The 24,056-nt window shown below is 37.2% G+C and overlaps 1 protein-coding gene across 7 annotated transcripts in view; it reads right to left on the bottom strand.

Moving 5' to 3' along the window:
- STAU2 (staufen double-stranded RNA binding protein 2) overlaps nucleotides 1-24,056 on the bottom strand; it is a 304,830-nt gene that overhangs the window by 82,031 nt on the left and 198,743 nt on the right. For 6 of the 7 annotated variants that reach the window (XM_036065333.2, XM_036065329.2, XM_036065332.2 and 3 more), the window contains one exon: nucleotides 16,077-16,190. The exons of the other annotated variant lie outside the window; for it this stretch is intronic. In XM_036065333.2, the coding sequence (XP_035921226.1) occupies nucleotides 16,077-16,190 (114 nt within the window). The remainder of the gene's footprint in view (nucleotides 1-16,076; nucleotides 16,191-24,056) is intronic. 7 annotated transcript variants of the gene reach the window in all.

Genomic DNA, 24,056 nt, shown 5'->3' with positions numbered 1-24,056 from the left:
ATACCATTTATCCATTTTAATTGAGTGCTGCCTTATTATTGTGTTCATAAGAGCTTTTTGTATATTTGTAGGCACAAGTAATTTATTAGATATATGATTTGTAAATAGTTTCTTCTAGTTGGTGACTTCTCTCTCTTTTATTTATTTGAGACAGAGTGAGAGAGCAAGCACACAAGCAGGGACAGAGGCAGAGAGAGAGGGAGAAGCAGGCTCCCCACTGAAGAGGAAGCCCGATGCAGGGCTCAGTATCAGGACCCTGGGATCATGACCTGAGCCAAAGGCAGATGCTCAACCGACTGAGCCACCCAGGCACCCCTCTTTTCTTTTTCTAAATGGCGTCTTTTGAAGCACGAAAGTTTTAAGTTTTGATAAAATCCAACTTACCAATTTTTTTTTTATGGATTATGCTTTTGGTGTTGAATCTAAATCTTTGCCTAACCCAAAGTCATGAAAATTTCTACGATTTTTCCAGATGTTTTATATCTTTAGGTTTTACAGTTAAGTCTATTATCATTTTGAGTTAATTTTTGTATGTGGTTGAGGTGAGACTCTAAATTCGTATTTTTTTCATATGGATATTTAATTTTCCCAGTACCATCTCTTGAAAAAACAGTACTTTCCCACTTAATTTCCTCAGCACTTGCGTGGAAAATAGATTGAACTTAAATATAAAGGTTCAGGCAACTGGGTGGCTCAGTTGGTTAAGCGACTGCCTTCAGCTCAGGTCATGATCCTGGAGTTACAGGATCAAGTCCTGTGGTAGGCTCCCTGCTCAGCGGGGAGTCTGCTTCTCCTTCTGACCCTCCCCGCCCTCCTGCTTTCTCTCTCAAATAAATAGAATCTTTAAAAATAAATAAATAAAGGTTAATTTCTGGACTGTTCCATTTGATTCTGTTCCATTGATCTACATATCTATCCTTATGTCACTAACTTGAATAATGTAGTTTTATAGTAAAAAATTTGAAATTTAGTATAAGTCTTCCAATTTTGTTCTTCCTCTTTAAAATTGTTTTAATTATTCTAGGCTCTTTGCTTTTCCACTAAATTTAGGATCAGCTTGTCAATTTCTAAACAAAACAAAAGCCTGCTGGGATTTCGATAGAGATTGCATTGACCCTATAGGTCAATCTGGGGGAAAGTGGCAACTTAACAATAATGGGTCTTCTAATCCATGAATGTTGAATGTCTCTCATATATTTAGATCTTTAGTTTCTCTCAGCAATGTTCTGTAGCTTTCAAGGTCAAGGTCTTAATACCTCTTTGGTTAAACTGATTCTTAAGTATTTTATTGTTTTTTGATGCTATTGTGAAAGAAATAGTCTTCTTAAATTTATTTTTGGAATATTTGTTTCTAGTATCTTTGTATTTAGTACACAATCGATCTTTTAATATTAATTTGTATCCTATAACTTTGTGAACTTGTTTTTAAGTTCTAACAGGTGTTTGGGTATGTGTGTATATGTGCGGATTTCTTAGGATTAAATAAAGACAGTTTTTTGTTTCTTCCATTCCAAGCTGCATGCCTTTTGTTTCTTTTTTCTTCCCCCCCTTTTTTTTCCTTTTGCCCTGGCTACAATCTTTAGTATAATGTTGAGTAGAAGTATTGAGAGCAGGCATCCCTGCTTTGTTTCCAAACTAGGGGGCAAAGCATTCAATATTTCACCATTAAGATCACATTAGCTGTAGATTTTTCACAGATGCCCTTTAACAAGTTAAGAAAGTACCTAAGAGTTCTATTCCTAAATTGTTCAGAGTTTTTAATCAGGAATGGGTGTTGGATTTTGTCAAATGCTTTTTCTGTGTCTGAGATTATTGTGTTTTTTTCTCCTTTATTAATATGATGTATATAGTATGTGATTTTCAGATGTTAAATCAACCCTGATAATGGTGTTTAATGTTTTTTATATGCTGCTTGATGTTATCTCCCATTTTCTGAGGTTCTGTTCATTTTTTTCATTCTTTTTTCTCTGTTTCTCAGACTGGATAATTTCTTTTGATCCATCTTGAACTTCATGGGTTCTTTCTTCTGCCATCTCATATCTGTTGTTGAATCCCTCTAGTGAATTTTTCATTTCAGTAATTCTCAACTCTAGAATTTCTATTTGGTCTTTTAAATAATTTTTATCTCCTCAGTGAGATTCTCTATTTGTTGAGTTATTGTCATTATGCTTTTAATTCTTAAACATGGCTCCTTTCAATACTTGAACATATTTATTATAGCTGCTTTGAAGTCTTCGTCTGCTAAGTCCAACATCTGGGCCCACATCTTCTTTCCACTCAGTATTGGTAAACCTTTCCTTTCTTTTCGTATCTTGTAATTTTTTGTTAAAAACTGGAATTTTAGATACTATATTGTAGTAACTCTGGATTTTGATGTTCCTTTCTCAAGGTTGTTGTTGTTGTTGTTGCCGTTCTTTGGCTATGAATTTGCCTAGATTAAATCTATGGAATCGATCTCCCCATGGCATGCGGTTCCTTGTGTCTCTGACTTCCTAAGAATCACCCTTGTGTCTGCATAGCTTAGTCAATTATTGATTAGTAATTGTGCTCAAACACAATAAGCCAATAAAGTTTTTACATTGCCAGTGGGGTTGTGTTTGGGTTGGGGAGCTCATTCAAAGCTCAAGCAGTTCTCAAGTCTGCCTTGGCATTTACTTTCTGCCAGACCCTCTTGCATCTCCTCTGTATATGTGCAGAATTCCCATGTGCAGAAAGGGATGTATAGATAGCTTGGGCCCTCTCTGGTCTCTCATGCAGATGTATAAAGTCTGTTGATCAGCCAGGAAAATATTCTGGTTTATCAAGGCTCCTTTCACTACATCATTTCCCAAATCTCCGTGGTAAATTTCTGGCTACTCTGTTGGTTCGCCATTGACCCCAACCAAGACTGTAACCTCAGGTTTACTGAGCTGCCAGCTAGTCTTTCCTATTTGTTTGCCACCAAGATGTCTACTATTATTCACAATGCCTATGGGCATAGGGTTTTTCACATTCCACTTTCAATCAAGTGAGGCCATTCCTCCAGTCAAACTGCTGATTTTCATGGCTTTTCTCATCCTTCTGTAACTATGTTGATTGAGCCTGAATGTGGGGCATGGCAGCAGCCCCAGACAGGAATGCACAGAATCCTACTTTTCCTACCTGAAGTCCACTAGTTTTTCCATGAATAAATGCTTTTCTCAATTTGTTGAGCACTTTTGGTCAATTTCCAGAGTCCTAAAATTGCTCTTTTTGATAATTTTGTCTAGTTTCACTGTTGCTTTTTGAAAACAATTGTCCAGCTCTCATTCTGCCATATTGGTAGTGTGCCTTTAAAGCTATTTTTAATCCCTCTGTTTCTTTCTGTCATACTCAGCTGGTCACCAAGTTCTACTGATTCTTTTCATGCAATGTGTCTCTGGGAGAGATGCTGTTTTTCTTGCCATTTTTAGAGACACACCCATCAAGATAAGCAGCACCCATTCATTACTGAATTACTATGATAGAAGCTTTCATCCCCACCACAGTCAATTCTGTATCTGGCTACTAGATTGATCTTACAGACACCAGCATAATCATATCCCTTGCTACTGACTGAAGAATGGTTCTTTGCTGCAAAAACATAAAATTCATACTGCTTAACCTAGCTGTCAAAATGTACTCAACTGCTTTGATCTTATGCAACACCATTTATTCCTGGAGCTCCCACCAAGTTGAGTTTTTCTTTCCCCACATATTCCTTTGCCAATTTCCATGTTTCTAATTATTCTCATGTTGTTTCCCCTATGTGGAGAGCCTTTGTGATTTGGTCTTTCAATTTTTGGTCCATCAACTCCTAGAAGAAGCTTAATAAGGTGAACTCTTCTGCTCTTGATCATTTCTGTATTCCACAGCTTTTCAATATTCATATACACATATATAGATTTTGTAAACATTTCTGACACCAATCATGTCAGACTGCAATCAGTTCTCAATTCTGTGTTTTGTTGTTTCTCCAATATTTTTTCCTTTTAAATGGATTTTATTTTTTAGAGCATTTTAGATTCACAGTAAAATCAAACAGAAAGTACAGAAAGTTCCCATATATCCCATCTCCAACTTTTGATTATACTCAATTTGAGGGCTTTCCCAGTTTACAAAATTGGAAATACTTCTTACCATTTAGTACAGTGATGGACATGCTTAGTACATGATTGCTGAATTAATAAAATGTTTCTTCATTTCCTAGGGAAATTTTCAAAAATCTTCTAAGAGAAATGATCACTTTGGAATGTCTCTACGCCTCGCCCCTTGAAGAACTTAACTCTTACATTACATATACCTCTGAAAGCAGAAGTGATATTTAACATTTTTAATAACTGTGTGGCATGAACACCAATCAATGAAATCAGACAACAAAACAGTCCTGAAAATGCCTGTTGTCCCAAGAAATGATCCATTATAATGTTCCTAGATCATGAAGAGGTCCTACAGGTCCTAGACATGAGGCCATGATGGCAGAGGGTGGAATATGGGGCAGCAGCTATTTACCAAGCAGTTATGAAAGTATTTAAACATTTTAATATACAAACATACAACCGTATCAGAGGACATAAACTGAATATCAGTCCCACCAACGAGTCAACTGATAGTCTTTGGATTTTATAATGACTGTAGAATATAATATCGATAAAATGGACTTCTGTCAATCAGGCACTTTTGGATTTGGAGAGCAATATGAGAACAATGAGTCTCTGTAGTGCAAGATGCAGAGAAGGACGCACAACAGTCAGAAGCCAACGCCAAGGGTCAGGTGGGCAGTACAAGATCAAACAGGACAGAAGTACCAGTAGGCCAAGACAAACCAACAGAGCAGACAGGAGCTAAACAACCAGGAGTCAGAGTTCAAGGTTCAGCCAAAAAGACAGGTAGGATATGCTAGATAAGGAGACCAGCAAACAGTGGCCTGGAAAGCAGATATGTATCCGCAACATGGAAATTGCAGCCAAGCAAATCTGTTCCAGAGCTGAAAAATTTCTTATTATGTTTTCTTTTACAGTAAGAACCTATGTGAAGGCATGACCTCTCCCTCTGCATATGAGGTTAGGTGAACCAGGTAGGAAGCCTCCTGGCATATTAGTCTTTCAGAGTGAGAAATGTAAGTGTGGGTCTTGGTAGAATGGTGACACTTCTTGCCAAAGGTACCAGGTTTGGTGGTAGCACACCACTGGATTGCCTAGGAAGGGTAACAGATATTTTTTATCACTACGTTGACCCATACTAATTTCAGATACATTAAATATTTGGGGGCCTAAAACTGTCTTCAAATTCTTTCATCAGAGGATGCAAAGAGAAGCAAATTAACTAAAAGGGTATTTTAAAAATATGTGATCTGAAAAGGCAGTAACTGCCAACTGAGAAACAAAGAGAGCAGGCCAAATAACTATTAGCAATGAAAGAATAAAACTGAATATTCTGAAAAATAACTGGTTTGTCTAAAAAAGAATTTTGGAAATGGGAAGAGGCATGACTTAATTGAAGGTGTGTTACTAAGAGAAGGTTTCTGTTTTTCAGTTTTAAATAGTATAATAAATCATACACAACACCATAATTTGAGTTTACGAGGAAGGTAATACTCTTTAGGTTGTAAAAGTGACCTCCAGTGGGCAATAATGCTCTCAAATCTGTGGCCTAGGGAGCTATATTCCATTGATCGTCACTTTAAAAAAGTCTATATAGGCAACAGTTTTCCACTATAACTTTCACATCCATTTAGCCAATTATATACATATGGTATTTATTGTTTTAATAATGTATCTGGTTATGATTCATTAGTATGAACTGTTAACAGAAAGGTTTGTGGAATATTTCCCCCATGATCTTCAAATCAACTTCAAATATATAGATCTACAGAACAGAAATATTAAACTCCTACTTAAATAATGTAAAATTAGAATACTGAATTAAAAATTAAGGAATTACTGACATGGAGTATGTATGTAGGTCCCGAATTGAACAAAACTTATTAAGGAGGAAGAGTCTAGAAAATACTTTTGGTTCTGTACTTTAATTTGTTGAGATCATGAACATGAAATTATCTTCAAAGGGGTAATCTGTTGTGAAACACTGAGCTACAGGTAAGCTGGGGTACGGGTCAAATAATCACCCTAAAAATCTTTTTTAGTATCGTTCAGAAAGGTCAGGTTTTTTGAAACTTGAAGTTTCACCCTTTCTGTTGATTAAAATAGCTGTTCCTCATCACTTCAGGAAGAAGTGGGAGAAAGAAAGCAATAAGTTAAGTTTGTGCATTTTGACTATAGTCCAAAATTATTTTATAGGTCAAGTTAATAAGTCACTTGTGTGCACAATATCACTGAATGTATGCAACCTCTTAGAAATGTGGTCATGCTATACTAAACATAAATGAAATCATGAGTCAGTTATAAAATACATAATATTTAGTCTTCCCACTACCTTCCCCTATAACTCACTGTTGGTTCTAGAAACTGCTTATACATCTGAAATGAAAGAAGTGAAAGATCACTACGGAAACAAGAGAATATTCTCTACTACTTAAAAAAAAGTCCAGCTATGAAGTGTTTCTAAATGGGATTTCAAAAGGAGACAAAAGTAACCTTTGCTACAAACTTTCTTCCAATGCCCTGATGAATGCTGATGTAGAAAGACTTATTATTCCCTTAGGGAATAAAATTGATTTCCACTGTAGAGTAAATAAGTCCAAAATTCACAATCAAGTTTAACTGTGCTATAATATGGGAAGTATTTCCAGAAAACTGGCTCTTTCTAAAAGAGAATGAACTCTGAATGACCATGTTTAAAATAACCATTTGATACAAATTCAAAAGGTGAATGCCTAATGTTTCTTCCTTCTATTCCAGGAATTAGACCAACAAATTTTTTCTGTAAAGGGGCAGATGGTAAGGATTTCAGGCTTTGCAGGCAATGAGGTCTCTTTCATAACCACCTGTCTCTGATGCTGTGGAGTGAAAGTGGCCATAGATAATACCTGAATGAATGGATATGACTATGTTCCAATCAAACTTTATTTAGAGGCACTAAAATTTGAATTCCATATAATTCTCACATGTCATGAAATATTACTCTTCTTTTGATCTTTTTTCCATCATTTCAAAATCTGGGGGCGCCTGGGTGGCTCAGTCGTTAAGCGTCTGCCTTCGGCTCAGGTCATGATCCCAGGGTCCTGGGATCGAGCCCTGCATCGGGCTCCCTGCTCAGTGGGAAGCCTGCTTCTCCCTCTCCCACTCCCCCTGCTTGTGTTCCTGCTCTGGTTATCTCTCTCTGTCCACTAAATAAATAAAATCTTTTAAAAAAATTCATAAAACAAAATCTGAAAACCATTCTTAATTCAGGTGGTAGGCTGGATTTGGCCTGCAGGTCACAGTTTGCTGACTCCTATTCTAGTCCATCAACGAGTAATTAACTATTGTGAGAAGTTGTTCCTAGTGACTTCCTACTGAAATGTTTTCTTTGAAGACATGACTGAATTTGTAACTATGTGTGGTGATAGATATTAACTAAACTTACTGTGGTAATCATTTCACATAAAATGTACACTTAAGTTTTTTTAAAAGATTTTATTTATTTATTAGAGAAAGAATGAGAGAACGAGAGCATGAGAGGGGGGAGGGTCAGAGGGAGAAGCAGACTCCCCGCTGAGCAAGGAGCCCGATGTGGGACTCGATCCCAGGACTCCAGGATCATGACCTGAGCCAAAGGCAGTCACTCAATCAACTGAGCCACCCAGGCGCCCAATGTTGTACACTTAAAACTAATGCAATGTTATATGTCAATTATATCTCAATTAAAGAAAAACTAAAAACAAAAAACAAAACACTGTGAACTATTGGGCTAATTACTGAACTATAAAATGTAAAGAAAAAAGATATGATTAAATTTCTTAACTATAATATATATTTGTATAAAATGAGAATTTCATGTAATAAAGTTAAAAGTCAGAAGAAGAAATTTTAGACCTATAATCATGGGACATGTTTCAAGTAGAGGAGATATTTTGAAACATTTCAATATGAAAAAACATCAGTAAATATGAAAGCAATTTCTCAAAGCAAACATTAAAGTTGATGTGCCTTTCTAGTACCTCTCTTAGCACCCTATTTCATAAAAAGTAAATGAAAATCAAGTTATGTTTTGAATTCTGGCAGCTGCAGGACCTTGCAGAAGCTTCCAATGGCAGTTATCATACCCTTTCTGTTGACCCCCCATGGCACTCAGCTAGCTCTGTGGCTTGCTATGTGGAGCAAGTATAACAGCTGAAGTTCAAAACCCATACTGGATCTATGAAAAACAAAGAATGCCAGAACCCTATCACAGATACCCTAGGATGATGACGACATGGGGTCTGTTATTAGCCAATGCCACTTAAGTGTGCCCTTATTATATTAATACAAAACTTTATTTGTCTCAGGTAATCGTTGCTCAAACCTATGAATTTCATGCATCTTTAGATTCTGAGGCCTGCAGTCCCTAAGGACAGTATTCAGTGGATACTGACTTGTGTACTACACTATGGGATGCTAGAATCAGGAGGCAGGCCCTGGAACTTTAAGAAAGCAATTCAGGATCCTGAGAAGGTTGTAGGTGTATGCATGATAGGTTAGACAAATTAAAGGTTACAAAAAGATCAGTGAGAGAGTTAATGGAAATATATGATGGATTCCTAATGATAGTTATATACTACAATTAAAGTTCCTCTTTTGAGCAAGGAGAGAGTGGCCCACGCAGAGGGAAGAAGTACAAACAGAGATACAGACGTGAGAAAGCATGAGACATGGAAACTCAAAACTGTCAGAACACGAAGTGTGGGTATAAGTTAGGTACAGGGCGAATGGTGAAGGATGAGATTGGAGACAAAGGCAGGGACAAAATCATCATGCCCACAGACCTGCACTGTGCAAGCCACACATGTGGCTACGGAGCACCTCCAGTGTGGCTAGTCCAAAATGAGATCTGTGAAGAAATACTAAACACCTCAATAATTTTAAAAGTCGATTATATGTTGAAGTGATACTTTAGATACAGTGGGTTAAATAAAATATATTAAGATCAAGTTTGCCTGTTTTTTTTAAACTTTTTTAATGGGTTTACTAGAAAACTTAAAATTATATATATGGCATTTAATTCCATATGTAGTAGTCCCTGTAGTTGACTCCTCAACAACCATTTTACCCCAAGCATTTAAACTCATGGTGATCTTGGGGCGTCTGGGTGGCTCAGCTGGTTAGGCAGCAGACTCTTGATTTCGGCTTAGGTCATGATCTTGATTCAGGTCATGATCTCAAGGTCCTAGGATCAAGCCCCATGTCATCAGGCTCCGCGCTCAGCGGGGAGTCTGCTTCAGGATTCTCTCTCTCCCTCTGCCCCTCCTCCTGCTCGCTCGCTCTCTCTCTCAAATAAACACATTTAAACAAAACAAAACTAAACAAAAAAAACCTCATGGTAATCTTGGGGCACCTGGCCGGCTCAGTCAGTAGAGCATGTGACTCTTGAGCTTGGGGTCATGAGTTCAAGCCCCACGTTGGGTGATTACTTAAAAAATAAAATCTTTAAAAAATAAACTCATAGTGATCTCATTTCCCTTGCCAGTGACTAGTTTAGAGATGGGCTTGTGAATGACCCAATCTAAGCCTGCTCCATGAAGGAAAGATGGCTGAAGGAGTTCCTGATATAGATCTCTTTGCCCCTAAAAGGAGACCAGTAAGATCAGATCTCTCATTTTCTTTTAAATCTAGCTACACTCCCAGTGACACAGAGAACGACTGTGACCATCTTTCCATGAGCCAGAGGATGAAGCAGAGCTAAGAAATGGAATAACCTGAGTTCTTGTTGACATCACTGAGCTACTTTATCAACCAACCCTGGAGTTCACTCTTCCTCTGAACTTCCTGTTATGGGAGATAACAAGGTTCCTTATTGTTTAAGCCAGTATGAGTCAGGTTTTCTGTTACTTGTAGCCAAAAGCATCCTAGCTGATACACTCCATTAGGCTACAATTACCTCAAAGGAAAGGGACTATATGCACTATCATTTAAGACCATTTAGTACTACAAAAGTTCTGTATATAGTCTATAATCAAGCCATGTATTATCGTTGTGATAGTATATATTTAATATGTGTGAAGACCTTTTCTTTCTTAGTTTTTAATTATTATGTGACTGTAAGACATTATGGAATAATTACTAAGGGAAAGAGATTTTTAATTAATCAGAAAAAAAACTATGAGCAGTATTTAACTAATCAAAAGTAGAATAGAATACCCATTAGATTTGTAACTTGTTACACTTCATGGTTGTCCTTTCACTGAGAGGTCTGCCTTGAATTCTAGTCAAAGCACACACATGGGGAACAACTCTGCTTGATTTGCTAATCTGGACATAAACTCTTACAGGTAATGTAGCAAATGAAGCAAATATACACACACTATAGTTTATACCTCATAGAATTATTATGAGAATTAAGCAAAATAATGGATGTAGAGCCTAGCACAAAATCTGGTACACAGTAAACTTTACATTTAATATAAATTTGGTTCCTGTTTCTTTTCTGTTGAAGAATTGTTCATTTCATAAATTCTAAGTACTGTGCGAAGTATGCATCGTCCTTTATATCATAATTTCATTTTGTGTTGAGAAGTCAGATTAGAGCAAATAGCAATTTACATATGTTACACTTCATTGGCGAGTTAGTGCTTGGTTAGGTGGTTGATTTATTCATTTTTTTATATGACGCAAGTGAATTCCAAAGCTAACCTGAACAGAATGAGGTAGGCAGTGGTAAAACTATTAACTGGAAATTAAGCTACTAATCTATGTCTGCCTACCCAGTATTGTTGAGACTGTTAAGATTAATAATGGAGTCTAAATAAAGGTGAATGAAAAAATAAAAAGACAGGGAAGGAAGTTTATGATTTTGAGGCTACCTAGAAGGTGACTGATATAAGTGACAGAGACAGAGAGTACGCAGTACTGAGTAACATCCGAGTGGTGAAGGAAGATGTAGAAAGTGTCAGGTCAGACGGACAGAGGAAAGAATATTTGGTGAATTATACCAAGCTAGAAAATTCCAAAAACCTTTCTGCACTATTAAAAAGGATTTTGCTTTCAAGAATACCCTCTAACCAATACAAATTTAATTTCCAAATAGGACCTATTTAGAGCAAAACCCTCACTAGCTCCACCTTACCAAATAAATGCGCTCTTTACTCCACTAATGAATAAGGAAGATTGATCTTCACTGAAGCCACCATATGATGTGATTTTAAATGTCACAGGATAATTAGCTCACCAAAGACTACATTTAAGTTAGTTATCTAGCTTATTACGAGGACTAGAAGAAGTCAGTTATTTTTGTATGCTCTAGTATCTAGTGCAATATTCCCAGAGAGTTATTCAGTTAACAAATGTTTGCTAAAAAATATCTGAAAAGAAAATCAGTATCTGGAAATTTAAACTGTTTTTATTCTAGACAGTTAAACATTCTAAACTAATGTAAATTGATAGTATCACATTTGCTGTGATGAATAAAGCAAACATACCTAGAACATTTTCACCCAAGACACCACAGGGAGTCCCAGGCAGCGACCAGTCTGAATGACTGTCCACTGCCTGGATGAGAATTCAGAGTTCCCAAATGGAAAACACTACAGATCCTTTCCCTGAAGTCAAGCAGACTTAGACCGCTTTCTGGAGATTAATAACTATCCTGGAAGCCTGAAGCAGGCTTTAACTAAGCACTGGCATTTGGAGAAGCTCTAAATCGGGCTCTAAGTTTAATTTAGTGCATTCTAAGGCGGATCCAACATTTTCAGAGAATGCAGGAAAGGAAAAGGGATGTCATGTTTCCACATTTCCCTGGGGTCAATTCCATTTATGGGTCACTGATAAAGGAATGAATCTGGCTTTTTTTTAAAGTTAGGTTTATTGAAGTATAATCTAAATACAATAAAATTTACCCTTTTTAGCATACCGTTCTGTAAGTTTTAATAAATGCATACAGTCATGTTCTACCACCACAACCAAGCTATAGCACATTTCCATCACCCCCAGAAACTATTGTGACAATTTATGGTCAATCCTTCCTCAGCCCCTGGCAACCAATGATCTGTTTTCCGTCTCTCTAGTTCTGCCTTCTCCAGAATGCCGTACACATTGCATCTACAGTACGTAGCCTTTGAGTCTGGTTTCTTTCATCTGTCATGATATAGCTGGCGACAAGGCCAATGAGCCCGGGATACTGAGTGGGAAGGAGAGTGGTAGGAACTGCAACTGGAGAGATGGAGAGAGCCGAATCACATAGGGACTTACATGCCATAACAAAAATTTTGGATTTATAGTAGGTGTGATGGGAAGCCACTGGAAGGTTCTGAACAGCTGAATAACGTGATCTGATTAACTTAAAATAATTTTGGCTACTGTGTGAAAGATATACCACAATGGAACAGAAGCAGAAAAAAGGAAGCTAGTGTAAAGACTCCTGCAATTGTCTGGGTTAAACATGGTAGGGGGGTGCCTGGCTGGCTCAGTCAGTAGAGCATGCGACTCCTAATCTAGGGGTTGTTAAGTTCGAGCTCCATGTTGGGTGTAGAGATTACTTAAAAATAAAGCCTTAAAACACAACAACAACAACAAAAACCCATGATAGTGACTACAATGGCAACATTGGAGGTGGTGAAAAGTGGTCTGGTGACAGGTGTAATTCAGAGGAAGGGATACCGGAACTGGAAGTAGCATCTGAGGAAAGAGGAGGCCAAGATGATCCAAGGAGCGTGACTTGAGCAACAAGGTAGATGGTGGTGTCATTTACCAGGATGGATAAAGGGAAAAGACAGGGGAAGAGGGAGAGGCAGGTTTGGGGGGGGGGGGGAGGCGGGAGAATCGGAAGTTCCATACATTTGGACATCATCAGCATACAGATGATACTGCATCTCTCTCCTCCATTCTGTTGATCTGTATGGACCTTCGGTAGAGATATTTAACAGTCCTTGTCCTCTTACTCCTTAATACATGAGTGAATACAGTGGATAATACATTTACTCTTTACTTCACTGAGTTCCTAGAGCTAAATCTAAAAATATATGGTAAGCTGTAAATGTTCAAGGCTAGAGAGCTCTTCCATTTCTCACCTTTATTTTCTACATAAATAAGAACTTCGTGAGTTTCATAGGAAGGATTGCCTCTAAATTTTACATATACTTTTTTTCTCAGAATACTTATTGGTTGTTCAATTGCATTGGCTCAAATGAAATAAGAACAGAAAACATTTTGTAAATGACTGTAATTTTTCTTGCTTTAAAATGTTTTCCAGTATTTACTGATTAATAGGTGAAAAAGCATTTAGTGGTCCATCCTTTCCAACTTATGAGATCAAGTTTATGCTTTCAGTATGGTGAAGAAGTACTTTTTGCTTACCCAGACCCTCACTACGAGGAAAGGGTAATGGCAACATAATGCAGAAAAACTAGAGGATGTGGAGTAGAGGTTCACTGTGTCTCCTTTCCTCAGGGAGCCCAACAGTCCAAGTACAAGGGAGGAGCACTGATCACGCCCTTACTTCCATTTGTATCTGAGGCCACCAAAGTAGAGTATTTGGTATACAGGATGACCACTCCAGTCACAGCTCCCTTCATTTATTCATCTATCCATCTATCTTCCACTCATCCATCTGACCATTAGCAATGCATTTCCTGAAAGTCTTTTTTTACCTTAAAATCTCATGCAAGTTCATCATCTCTAATGCAACTGCATTTGCTTTAATGTAAAAATGTCTTTATTTACTTACCATTGAGTAAAACTGACATTCCAGATAGATCTAGTGTAAGACCTCTATGTACAGTTGTGCAGGTTATGTACTGAACACCTCATGGGTGGGGGAGTGGGGGCCGGGAGCCTCCATTCATGCTGTAAGTCTTGTGGATTTGGATTGCAGTAAAATGCTTTGAGGAAGAAGCACCTTTTTTTTCTAATTTGTAAAGGTGCCATACGGACTAATACTAGCCCAGAACTTTGTATACCTTGCCACATGGACTGGGCATAAGCCTGAACCACCCTCATTATTTTACTCATGAAGAAGCCAAGTTCCAAGTGGTATAGGGACAAGTGCCCATGGCTACTTCATGGCGAATCTAGGTTTGATCTGTCTCTATTCCCATTCTAGTGCTCTTTTATAGCAACGTGCTACCTCTGCTAACAGTGGGTTGCTCCTCAGGTGTGTGGGTTTCTGAAGCACTCTTTCATTTCTTTGCTCAGCCTAAGGAGGAGAGGCCTTTGTAGGATGGTTATCTCAAGCTGCTCTTGCATTTGTTTCTGCCATGAATGGATATAGAGAGATAGAGCAGTAGCTAGACTTTTTGGCAAATATTCAAAGCAGTGAAGTTGCTAGGTTGCAAGCTCCAACAGCAGGAACCGTGTCTAACATTCTCGTCATTTCTCCTGAACCTAGCATACAGCTCAGTTATAGTTGTATAGAGGGAAATGTATTCTGTAAGTTTGTTTAGGTCCCATCCCTCTACTCCCGCTGCACACTTTCCTGCAGCTAGAGCATATGTCGGTGCCAAACTCTGGGAAGCACTGCAGCCATCTCAAAACTGCTTTCAAGGTTAATATGCTGTCAACTGTTTATCATTGGTTGGTCTCATTTAACCAGGAGCAGGAAGATCAGTCACAGAATCATAAAATGGTAGCACTGGAATGGATCTTGTAAGTCTAACCAACTCCTTTATTTAACATTCCAGAAAACAGGGGTGCCTGGGTGGCTCAGTCGTTAAGCGTCTGCCTTCGGCTCAGGTCATGATCCCAGGGTCCTGGGATCAAGCCCCGCATCAGGCTCCCTGCTCCGCGGGAAGCCTGCTTCTCCCTCTCCCACTCCCCCTGCTTGTGTTCCTGCTCCCGCTGTGTCTCTGTCAAATAAATAAAATCTTAAAAAAAAAAAAATCCAGAAAATAGGGTCCCAAAGAGAGGTGCAGAATCCACTCCAGTAGCTGCAGCTAACTTATGCTATGGCTAGTTCCTAAGACTCAGATTTTCTGCCTAATTAGTTGCTTTTTCCTAAGCCCCACAATACCTTGCCACCAATCAACAAAAGATGATTGGAAACCGCACAATGTCAGAGACATTATGAACTAGAGAGGTGTGCCCTTAAGGGTGTCTTTTTTGAGTTGGACAATAAATCATGTGTTTGAGAAGATACACTATTACGTTCTTTTATTCTTTTCATGCAAGGGCACTCCTCAGAGAGAAGGAAAAAAAGATTAGTCAGGCAAGACTATGAGAAACCCTCAAATTTCCTGAGAAATGGGTATGAAAGTGGGTGACCATTTTTCTGCAAGTGAATAGTTAATTTAGAAAGCACAGCTGGTTAGTCAAACTGTAAACTGTGTACATGTGTATTTATTTTGACTCCAAATTAGAAACTCTATGACCCAGATCATTAGTTTAGTCTAATCTGATGATTATTTTAATTGAAAATATGTATTATCTTATAAACAGGATGCATTTTCAAGCTACTATCTAAACAAAGGAATTTGTTATTAAGAAACAATATACTTTTCAGATTTTTAGCTTTATTTCAGAAATAAAGCTTTAAAAGTAGAAACAACACTGGAGCATCATTTTAATAATATCCCAAATTATGGGAGTAAGTTGGTTCTGCAAGTTCAGTTATTTTAAACACATTCTATAATACTAAACCCTCTTCAACAGAACTAAATGAGTGTATTACAGTGAGATTCCAGTGTTATCTACATTGTTTTGCTAATGCTGCTTCTTATATATAATTATTAAAAATAAAAATAACTTATAGGGCAATTATTTCTTCCACATAAGAGAATTCTATATTTAAGTTAATAATGAACTACAAACTAGAAGTCTAAAATAATTTAAATCTCCTAAGATACCAGTTTCCCAACACAAAAATTTTGGATTTTTCAAAATTCTAGCACATGGTGCTAGTGGATAATGTATTAGGGAAAGCAAAGCTGTATGTGTGCACATAGCTTCCATTTTGATGGTCTCTGGTTTCTCAGCTGGGCCATAACGCAGCAAAATGGCAGTGGCATATTATACCTGGTCATGGCTGGCTTCAATGGAGCTTCCAATAGCATGGAAAGTCATCTGCACAGGGGCTAATGTCAGACAGGTCACACACTCTTTGCCACTTTGTCTATCACAGTAGTGAACCTATAACAGAACACATGCAATCTGCTGAACACCACTTGTAAGAGGGAGCCAGATGCAAGAGGTCCTTTCCAAAGGCTCTAGATTTCCAGAAGAATTCAATCAATTTGTGCAGAACACATTTTAAATATTCAAAACCTTATCCGGACCTTCCAATATCTATGGAAAATCTATTAATTCCATTTTAAGTACTTTTGAAGTTTTAAAAAAGTTTAGGAAATACTTTATAAAATGTTTTACATTATTATAGCCAGTAGAAAAATTCACAATTATATGCTATACCTGTCTTTGTAAGTCCAGCTTTTCATAATGCATAATGCTAAAGACTCAAGGGTAAGCATAAGTCAAAGTTCACTTGATTCCAATGGAATTTTGTCAACCTGAATTTTCACTCATCTTTGACTCTATGTGTGTGATTGCCACTTAATTGGTAGTGACATTCTTCTATTTCTACATTAGCGTCCCTATAAAACCACTGTTAAATATATATAGCTATCACTACATCATGTTCTGCTTGACATTTTGACATTACAATCAAATTGAATTAAACTAAAATATTTTAGTAAAAATATTTTACTATATTATTTATTATTTTTTAGTTAAATACAACCAACCATTATTAAAACCACATGTAAGACATTCCATATCAGAGGTAGGGTAAATGTGGGTAGAGGGAAGTGTGAGTCCATCTTCCCAGTGGGAAAATTTCCATCCTCTCATTTATCTACTTTCACAGAAGTTCTTTCAAGCAGTGCTTATTTTATTTCTAAGCTAACAAAGCAAAAACAGCATTGCTTTTGTAATAAATTAATGAAACATGCCTATAGAATGGAATTCCTACTAATTTTAGAGAAAATTGGTTTTATTAGTTACAACTTGCTCAATTTGTTAAATGTATATAGGTCTAGGATAAAAGCTTAGGTGAAAATCTTGAATTTGTGAGGAAGAAAATTAAACACATATTAGTTCCCTGAGGTTTAATTCTGACTGCTGTCTAATACCCATAATATACTTCTATTATAGATTTTGGTCCATGTATATTTTGTCATGGATAATATACATCTGACTGAAAATGACAACAATATGGATCTTAGTCTAATATTTAATAATTTAACTTTTTTAAGCTGGTAAGGGCTAAGATTTGCCATCAGTTTCCCTGAAGGTAGGGAAACTTCCTGGCATCTATAAAAAGTAGTTTAGAGTTTAAATCAAGGCAACATACAAAGCTTGTTTCCAAAGTACTTTAAAGATTTTATTATAAAAATATTTTTTCCAAGTTAACTTTGGGGGAAAAGACTTGACAACAGTTCTAAATCACCATTACTATACCTCCTAAGCAAACTGAAAGGTCACTCAGTATATATGAGTTCAAGAATGTGGAAGTGTTGTTTACTATGCATCAGCTAAATATGATGGGGGAAAATGAAACTTATCACATAACAGGTTTATGCAAAAGCCAATAAATGGTGACACTAAAATAGCTACAGTTCACAGCCATTTATGGTACTGTTAAAATATTACGTCGTATATAGTGCTATTATAAAACATGCTTTTTAAAATAAAATATAACTGCCCTTTGACATCAATTGAAAGTCTGTATGAAAGACATGACACTTCCCTAAATATCCAAATTGACAGTGAATATACTTCTTAGTTAGCCAATTTATTGCAGTTCTATTTTTTCTTCTAGAGATGAAAATCACAAAGGACAGAAATACGACAAGACAATCCCAGTAGAAAATATAAACTCCAAACTGCATTTGCATCCATGGCTTAGATACTATTACTGAAAGATTTAACTTTCTCCTAACTGCACACAATTCACTGGAAGCCTGCAATACACTATGAAACACTGTGCATCCTGCAGACATTCAATATTGGTGACCATATATAACTCATATAGAACAGATAAATGTAAAGGTGTAACTTTGCACATAGCCACAAATAAAATGTCAGAGCATCCAGTGAATGTGACAGGGATTGCCAACTGTCCTCCAATATTCTTCCACAGTAATTCCTAGCTGGCTACTTGAATGCTCAGAATAAAGTTCATATTTCCTAGGCTCCCTTATAGCTATGACACCATGTGGCTGAGTAGAATGTAAACAAAAGACTTCTATAACAGCTTCCTGGAAACTTTAAAAAGAGATTTCAAGTGTCTGCCTTTTCCTTCCTCTTGACTCATTTTGTCAGCCTGTTGCTTAGAATATGGGCGGACATTACCATCTTTGGCCAAAGGACAAGGGCTGAAACCTACAGATGGCAGGGTGGTGAGTAGGCAGGAACCTGGGTCCCTGAAGACTCCATGGAACAGACCCATCACACTAGCTCTGGACTGCAAGCTTACAGACCTTTCCATGAGAAAAGAATAAACACCTATTTTATTTAATTCACTGGGCTTTTTATCACTTACAAAGAATCTATTCCCATGGGACTTTTTCTGCTGCCCCAGAATCAACACCAGGCAAACAACCAACAAAAGGAGCTCTAAAGAGCTGCCAACATTTAGGCTAGGCCTTACTCCCAACCCCTTAGTAAGAGTCAGCAGAACTGGTCCAACCATAAATAATACACAGAGGAACTAGGAAGGGGGAGGTGAAGGGGAAGGAATCATCTTGATTGTCACCCTTATGAGGAATATAGCATTTTCAATGAGTGGGGTAGCTCTAAGAAAACAGCTGATACAGAGTGGGAGTACTTATATTCTGTCCCCTAGCAGAATCTATAGGCTTCCTCTGAAAAGAAATCTTGACTGAAATCAATGTGTGCCCCTAGCAGTTTGGAAACATAGGAAAATAAGAGATTGAGTTTGGAGATATCTGAGAGCTTGCTGAAGGAGTCTAGGCACACAGTGTGCCTGAAATCAAAAAAAGGACAAAGGGAGATATGCTCACCCTACATATTCATGGCCCTTGGAGGGAATGAAAGAGAATCTCAGCAGAAGCCAAAGGGATACTCAGGCCAAACAAAGAGACACCTACCAACAGAGGGGGTCAGGGGCAAGGACCACTGGTAAAGTCCAAAGGAAATATGGCTATCCCTCAGGGACAGAGGGAACTGGAAGAAATTAAACGCTGCCTCAAGAAAATCATGAATATCATCTACATGGAAACCAGCAGTGGATGAAACCAGGTTAGGGTGGCATCTTCCCCTACCCTGGTCCCCCTCCAAACCTCCCAACACTAGCGCAGTAAGGCCATGAAATGAAACAGATGGAGTATGGAGGAAGAGATCTCAAAAGCCCCCACCCCACCACCTACAAATATTCAAAGGCACTGGAGTGAGAGGAAGGGAACAAGAAATCAATGTACTCCCTCCCTCCTCCAAGTGTCTTGAGCCAAACTGACTGGCTTGCCAGGGTGGGGATCAGAGTTTGGCATTTTACCATGAACTAGATTCAATTTTTAAAAATTAAAGGTAACTAGACATCATAAGTGGGAGATCTGACAGAGTATGGAGGAAAGTGGTGACTGGAGAAATATAAAATCATCCCATGTTATACCCCCACCGCACTGAGACTGCCTAATAGGCCATATAAAAGTATGTAAAAATACAGGAAACTATTGAGGACACAATTCCACATTAAACAAAAAGTAATAATCTACAGATAAGAGCCCTTAAGAATCACACTTTACATACCACTCCATCAGCCACTTGTAAAAACAAGTTTGATATGGCTCTGTTCAGTTTTATATTTTCTTCTTGGACATAACAACATTAGAGTTCATAAAATTGTGAATGTCAAAAAAAAAAAGATAATGTGTGACATTTTGAAATTCATCCTTCTACACAGAAAATTGCTTCCTATGATTCAAAGCATCAGCAGAAGCCAGAATTCTTAGGACCACTAGCCTGAAATAATTAGGGTAATAAAATCCCACTACCTCTTGTAATGCACAAATCTTCAGAACTGACAGAGCAACATCTTTCTAACACAGCAGTGTGTTTTTACAAATGTGGTCCTAAAAATTTCACTATGCGATGTCACAGGACCTTGATTTTGATTAAAGAAAAGTGAATAAAGATAATTTTAGGAGATTACAAAAGTCATCTTCTATGTGTACTTTAAGATTTATTGTTTATAAATCGTATCATTTTGCTATCTTTGGTACTCTAAAATGTTAGCAGTTGATCTTGATTTTTATAATGTTATAGCACTTGTTTTGGATTTATAACACTATCAACTACTGTAAATTGACATTTTGTTTCTTTCTTGTGGATTTACAAAAATTATTCCATTAGAAGATGGGCCAAAAATTTCAATATATATAAATTAAACAATGTGGCTGTCTTTGAAATTTACAAATCTATAATAATCTTTGTTTTAAAATAAGTTTCCTAGTTTTGACTTGTAATCACATAAACCCAGATGAGATGCTATAATTGTCCATTCTAATACTGATTTTGCCAGTCCAGAGATTTCTTTTTCCTGAGGGGAAGACACACATCACTTCAACTATTCATATAACTTGAGAAATAAAGAAAAATGGTATAAGCCTTAGAATAATTTACATTAAAAGCTAGGTATGTAAATTTTTTCATGCCCATTTGAAAATATGAGGGGGCATCCAAATGAAAATGTAAATTCCCTACCTCCTATCTCCAAAAAACGTTGAATAAAACCATTTCCTGCAGGGCTGAACTTCCTTCATGTTGCAGGACTACTACATATTTTACTAATCTCAGCAGGAAACTGGTTAACTGCTTGTCTGTCAGATGTTTTTAATGGTCACCCCCTTGGGACAAAAACGAGGAGGGTATGAAAAAGACCCCCCCTTTTTTTTTAAGATTTTATTTGTTAGAGAGAGAGAGAGAGAGCACAAGCAGGGGGAGCGGCAGGTGGAGGGAGAAGCAGGCTCCCCGCTGAGCAGAACCCAATACGGGGCTCCATCCCAGGACCCTGGGATCACGACCTGAGCCGAAGGCAGATGTTTAACTGACTGAGCCACCCAGGCGTCCCAAAAAAGACCTGTGTTTAAAGAAAGTTGCTCTTTAGATCACTAAGGAAAGATAAACACCTGTACATTCATATGTGATACCTAACGTAAGCACTGTAACAAGAAAACACGTTTGATTAGCGCATCTCAGGTTCATTAACCGTGGGGTCCACTGCACAGGAGTAGGTGGAGATCCCATTCTAGCTACTGCATGGAAGCTCTGCACAGAGAAGAAAAGGCAGCAAGGAGCTAAAGAGTGACAGGTCTAACACTGGCACTTAGGATAAGCATGTCAAAACATACTTGACTTTTGCAGAGTCTGCATACTAGCTGTACGGAAGACCTGTATCTTTATTAACACACAAAATAGCATTTTCTTGGCAAAACGTGAAACAGTATACTATTTGATAAATATTGCCCTAATAAATAGCTTAAATTTATATTAAATGTTCTTAACTGCCTCTTTAGATCACTTGACGACATGTACATCATCTTACTTTTTTGGGTCAACTGTGGTCAACAGTAAAAAACTACATTATGTTAGTTCTATATTCAACTAATGAATTAATATATATGTAATAAATAAAGTGAGTTTCTCTATGAAAAGCACTTAGAACGATGCCTGGCTCATGGTTAGCATTAAAATAAATATATTAGATATTCTTCTCATCACTACTATAACACATCATAATGTAATAAAAGACATGACAAGATATATAATTATTAAGAGTAATACTACATTAGGATAATGTCTGTCATTAACTTTCTCTAAAGTTTTTCCCGATCCTTTTCATAACTAAAATCAACTCCTTTGTAACTAAAATGTAAACGTATATTTAACATGTTCAGTCATGTACCTGTGTTTCAGCGGCTGGAGAAATCTGTTTCATTCTGTATGCAATATGCTTGTCACATTAATGACTCTACAGGGATCAGTGAACGAATGAAATCATATTCTAAAGACTGAGACTCAACTTATAATTATCTTTTCTCTCTTTCAGAAATTCTATGCTTGGGATAAGCTTTGAAAATTACATGCCTGTACTTGGCATACAAAATCTAGCAGAGATGTATAGATTTATGTCTAGTGTAAGTCACGGATACAAACTGCCTAGCAAATGCAACAACAGATGTGTTACCAATATTGTCAAGGCAGATAACTGCATTCTTACTTTAAGGCATGAGTGTGTATATGACAAAAATCCTAAATCTTTTTTCTTTGCTTTTCAGTTTCTACTCACTATGCCAGTGGAGGTCTAAGGAGGAAGCCAATGAATTAGAAAGTAAATTATATATACACATATATAGTTATTTTAGTTTGACATTTCCATCAAAAAAAAAAAAAAAAAAGCACTAGGTGATTTTTAACAGTCAATTCCATAGCTACCAGAAAAGAAGCTTCTGTCTTTTGTAATGTGCACTCATGCTTTGACATACCCACATATAACCATTTATATATTTATAACAAATCATGTTAAAATCTATAGGGCTTAAAACAAAATAGCTTAACAAGAAAAACTTTTTCCAAGGTCAAAGGAAAATTACAGTTCATTTAGGCAGTTAGTACATCACCAAAGTTAAACTAACACAATCTTCTCCCAACAGGGCCAACCAACTCTCTAATTTTTATGTATTAGAATCCTATTGTATTGTATTTATTGTATTGAATATCACTTTAAACTTCAAAGACAAGACCTTAAAATCTTTTCATTATATACCAATTTAATTTATAACAGCATTTAGATTTTTTTTTATAAAAAATATTGGAATGTGTTGCTTTCTACTCAGGAATTATAGATTTTAGAAATGTACTATATTTGTTTTTCAAATATAATTACATTCATGATGCAAAGACCATTGTGACTTCTACTTTCAGACAAGATGAAACAGATTTACTTCTCCCTATTCTTCCTGCTAAGTGTAAGTAAAAGCTCTGGATATTATATATAAAACAAACATAAGAGGATTCAGAAAGCAGGAGAGAAGGAGGAAGAATCCAAGCTAGGGATTTCAAGACCCAAGAAACAATAGAATGGTGAATCCCTCAGTTTTCTCTTTGCCTTATGTATTCTGGACTGTGTGCTAGAGAAGGTGGCAACATGGAAATGACAATGGATATAGAAAATAATAACAATAATAATAATAGAGCCCCAAGAAAATCTGCTCTGTTTATTCAAAGGGCCAGAAAATGAATAAATTAGCAAAACAGAAAACATTTAGACAATAACTGCCCTATTCCAACCAAACACCATGGAAAATATGGCAGACCCATCCCCACTCTCATCAGCAAGAGCCTAGACTTCCATCCTTGCCAGATGAATGAGGTGACCCAATTTCCCAACTGGGATGGTGACAGAGAAGGCTGAAATGGGGAGTCGTGACTTTTATCCCTGCTGGATTCCTAGGCTTTTGTCTCTATCTGGTGATAATGAGGCATGCTATACCTTCTCACTGGGGTGGTCTCAGAAGCGGCATAGTGGAGGGTCAGGACTTACTTTCACCACTTTGCACCTATAACATGTCCCCCTCCTCCCACCAGGGTGTCAACAGAACTCAGTGGAGAAAGTGAACTTCTACCCATAACAAGTAACAAGGCGACACTCCAAGATCCCTAGCTGGCACAATGTCAGAGGAGGCTTACTAAAACAGAAGACTTAAATAAGACACAGAGATTTATTATACCTGAAATGTCCAGGATTCCACAGAAAATCATTCATTATACCAAGAACCAGGATAATCTCAACTTGAATGAGAAAAGACAATCATGAGATGCCAACACCAAGATGACGTAGACATTAGATTCATCAGACAAGTGTTTGAAAGTCACCATTATAGAAACAAATGAAAAAAATGTAGTCTCACCAAAGAAACAGAAGGTATAAGAAGAACCAAACAGAAATTTTATAATTGATTGCACGGAGCACTGGGTGTT

The sequence above is a fragment of the Halichoerus grypus genome, chromosome 5 (genome assembly GCF_964656455.1).
Source record: "Halichoerus grypus chromosome 5, mHalGry1.hap1.1, whole genome shotgun sequence".
Classification (NCBI taxonomy): domain Eukaryota; kingdom Metazoa; phylum Chordata; class Mammalia; order Carnivora; family Phocidae; genus Halichoerus; species Halichoerus grypus.
The sequence above is the reverse complement of the archived record's forward strand: the minus strand, read 5'-3'. Positions and strand labels throughout refer to the sequence as shown.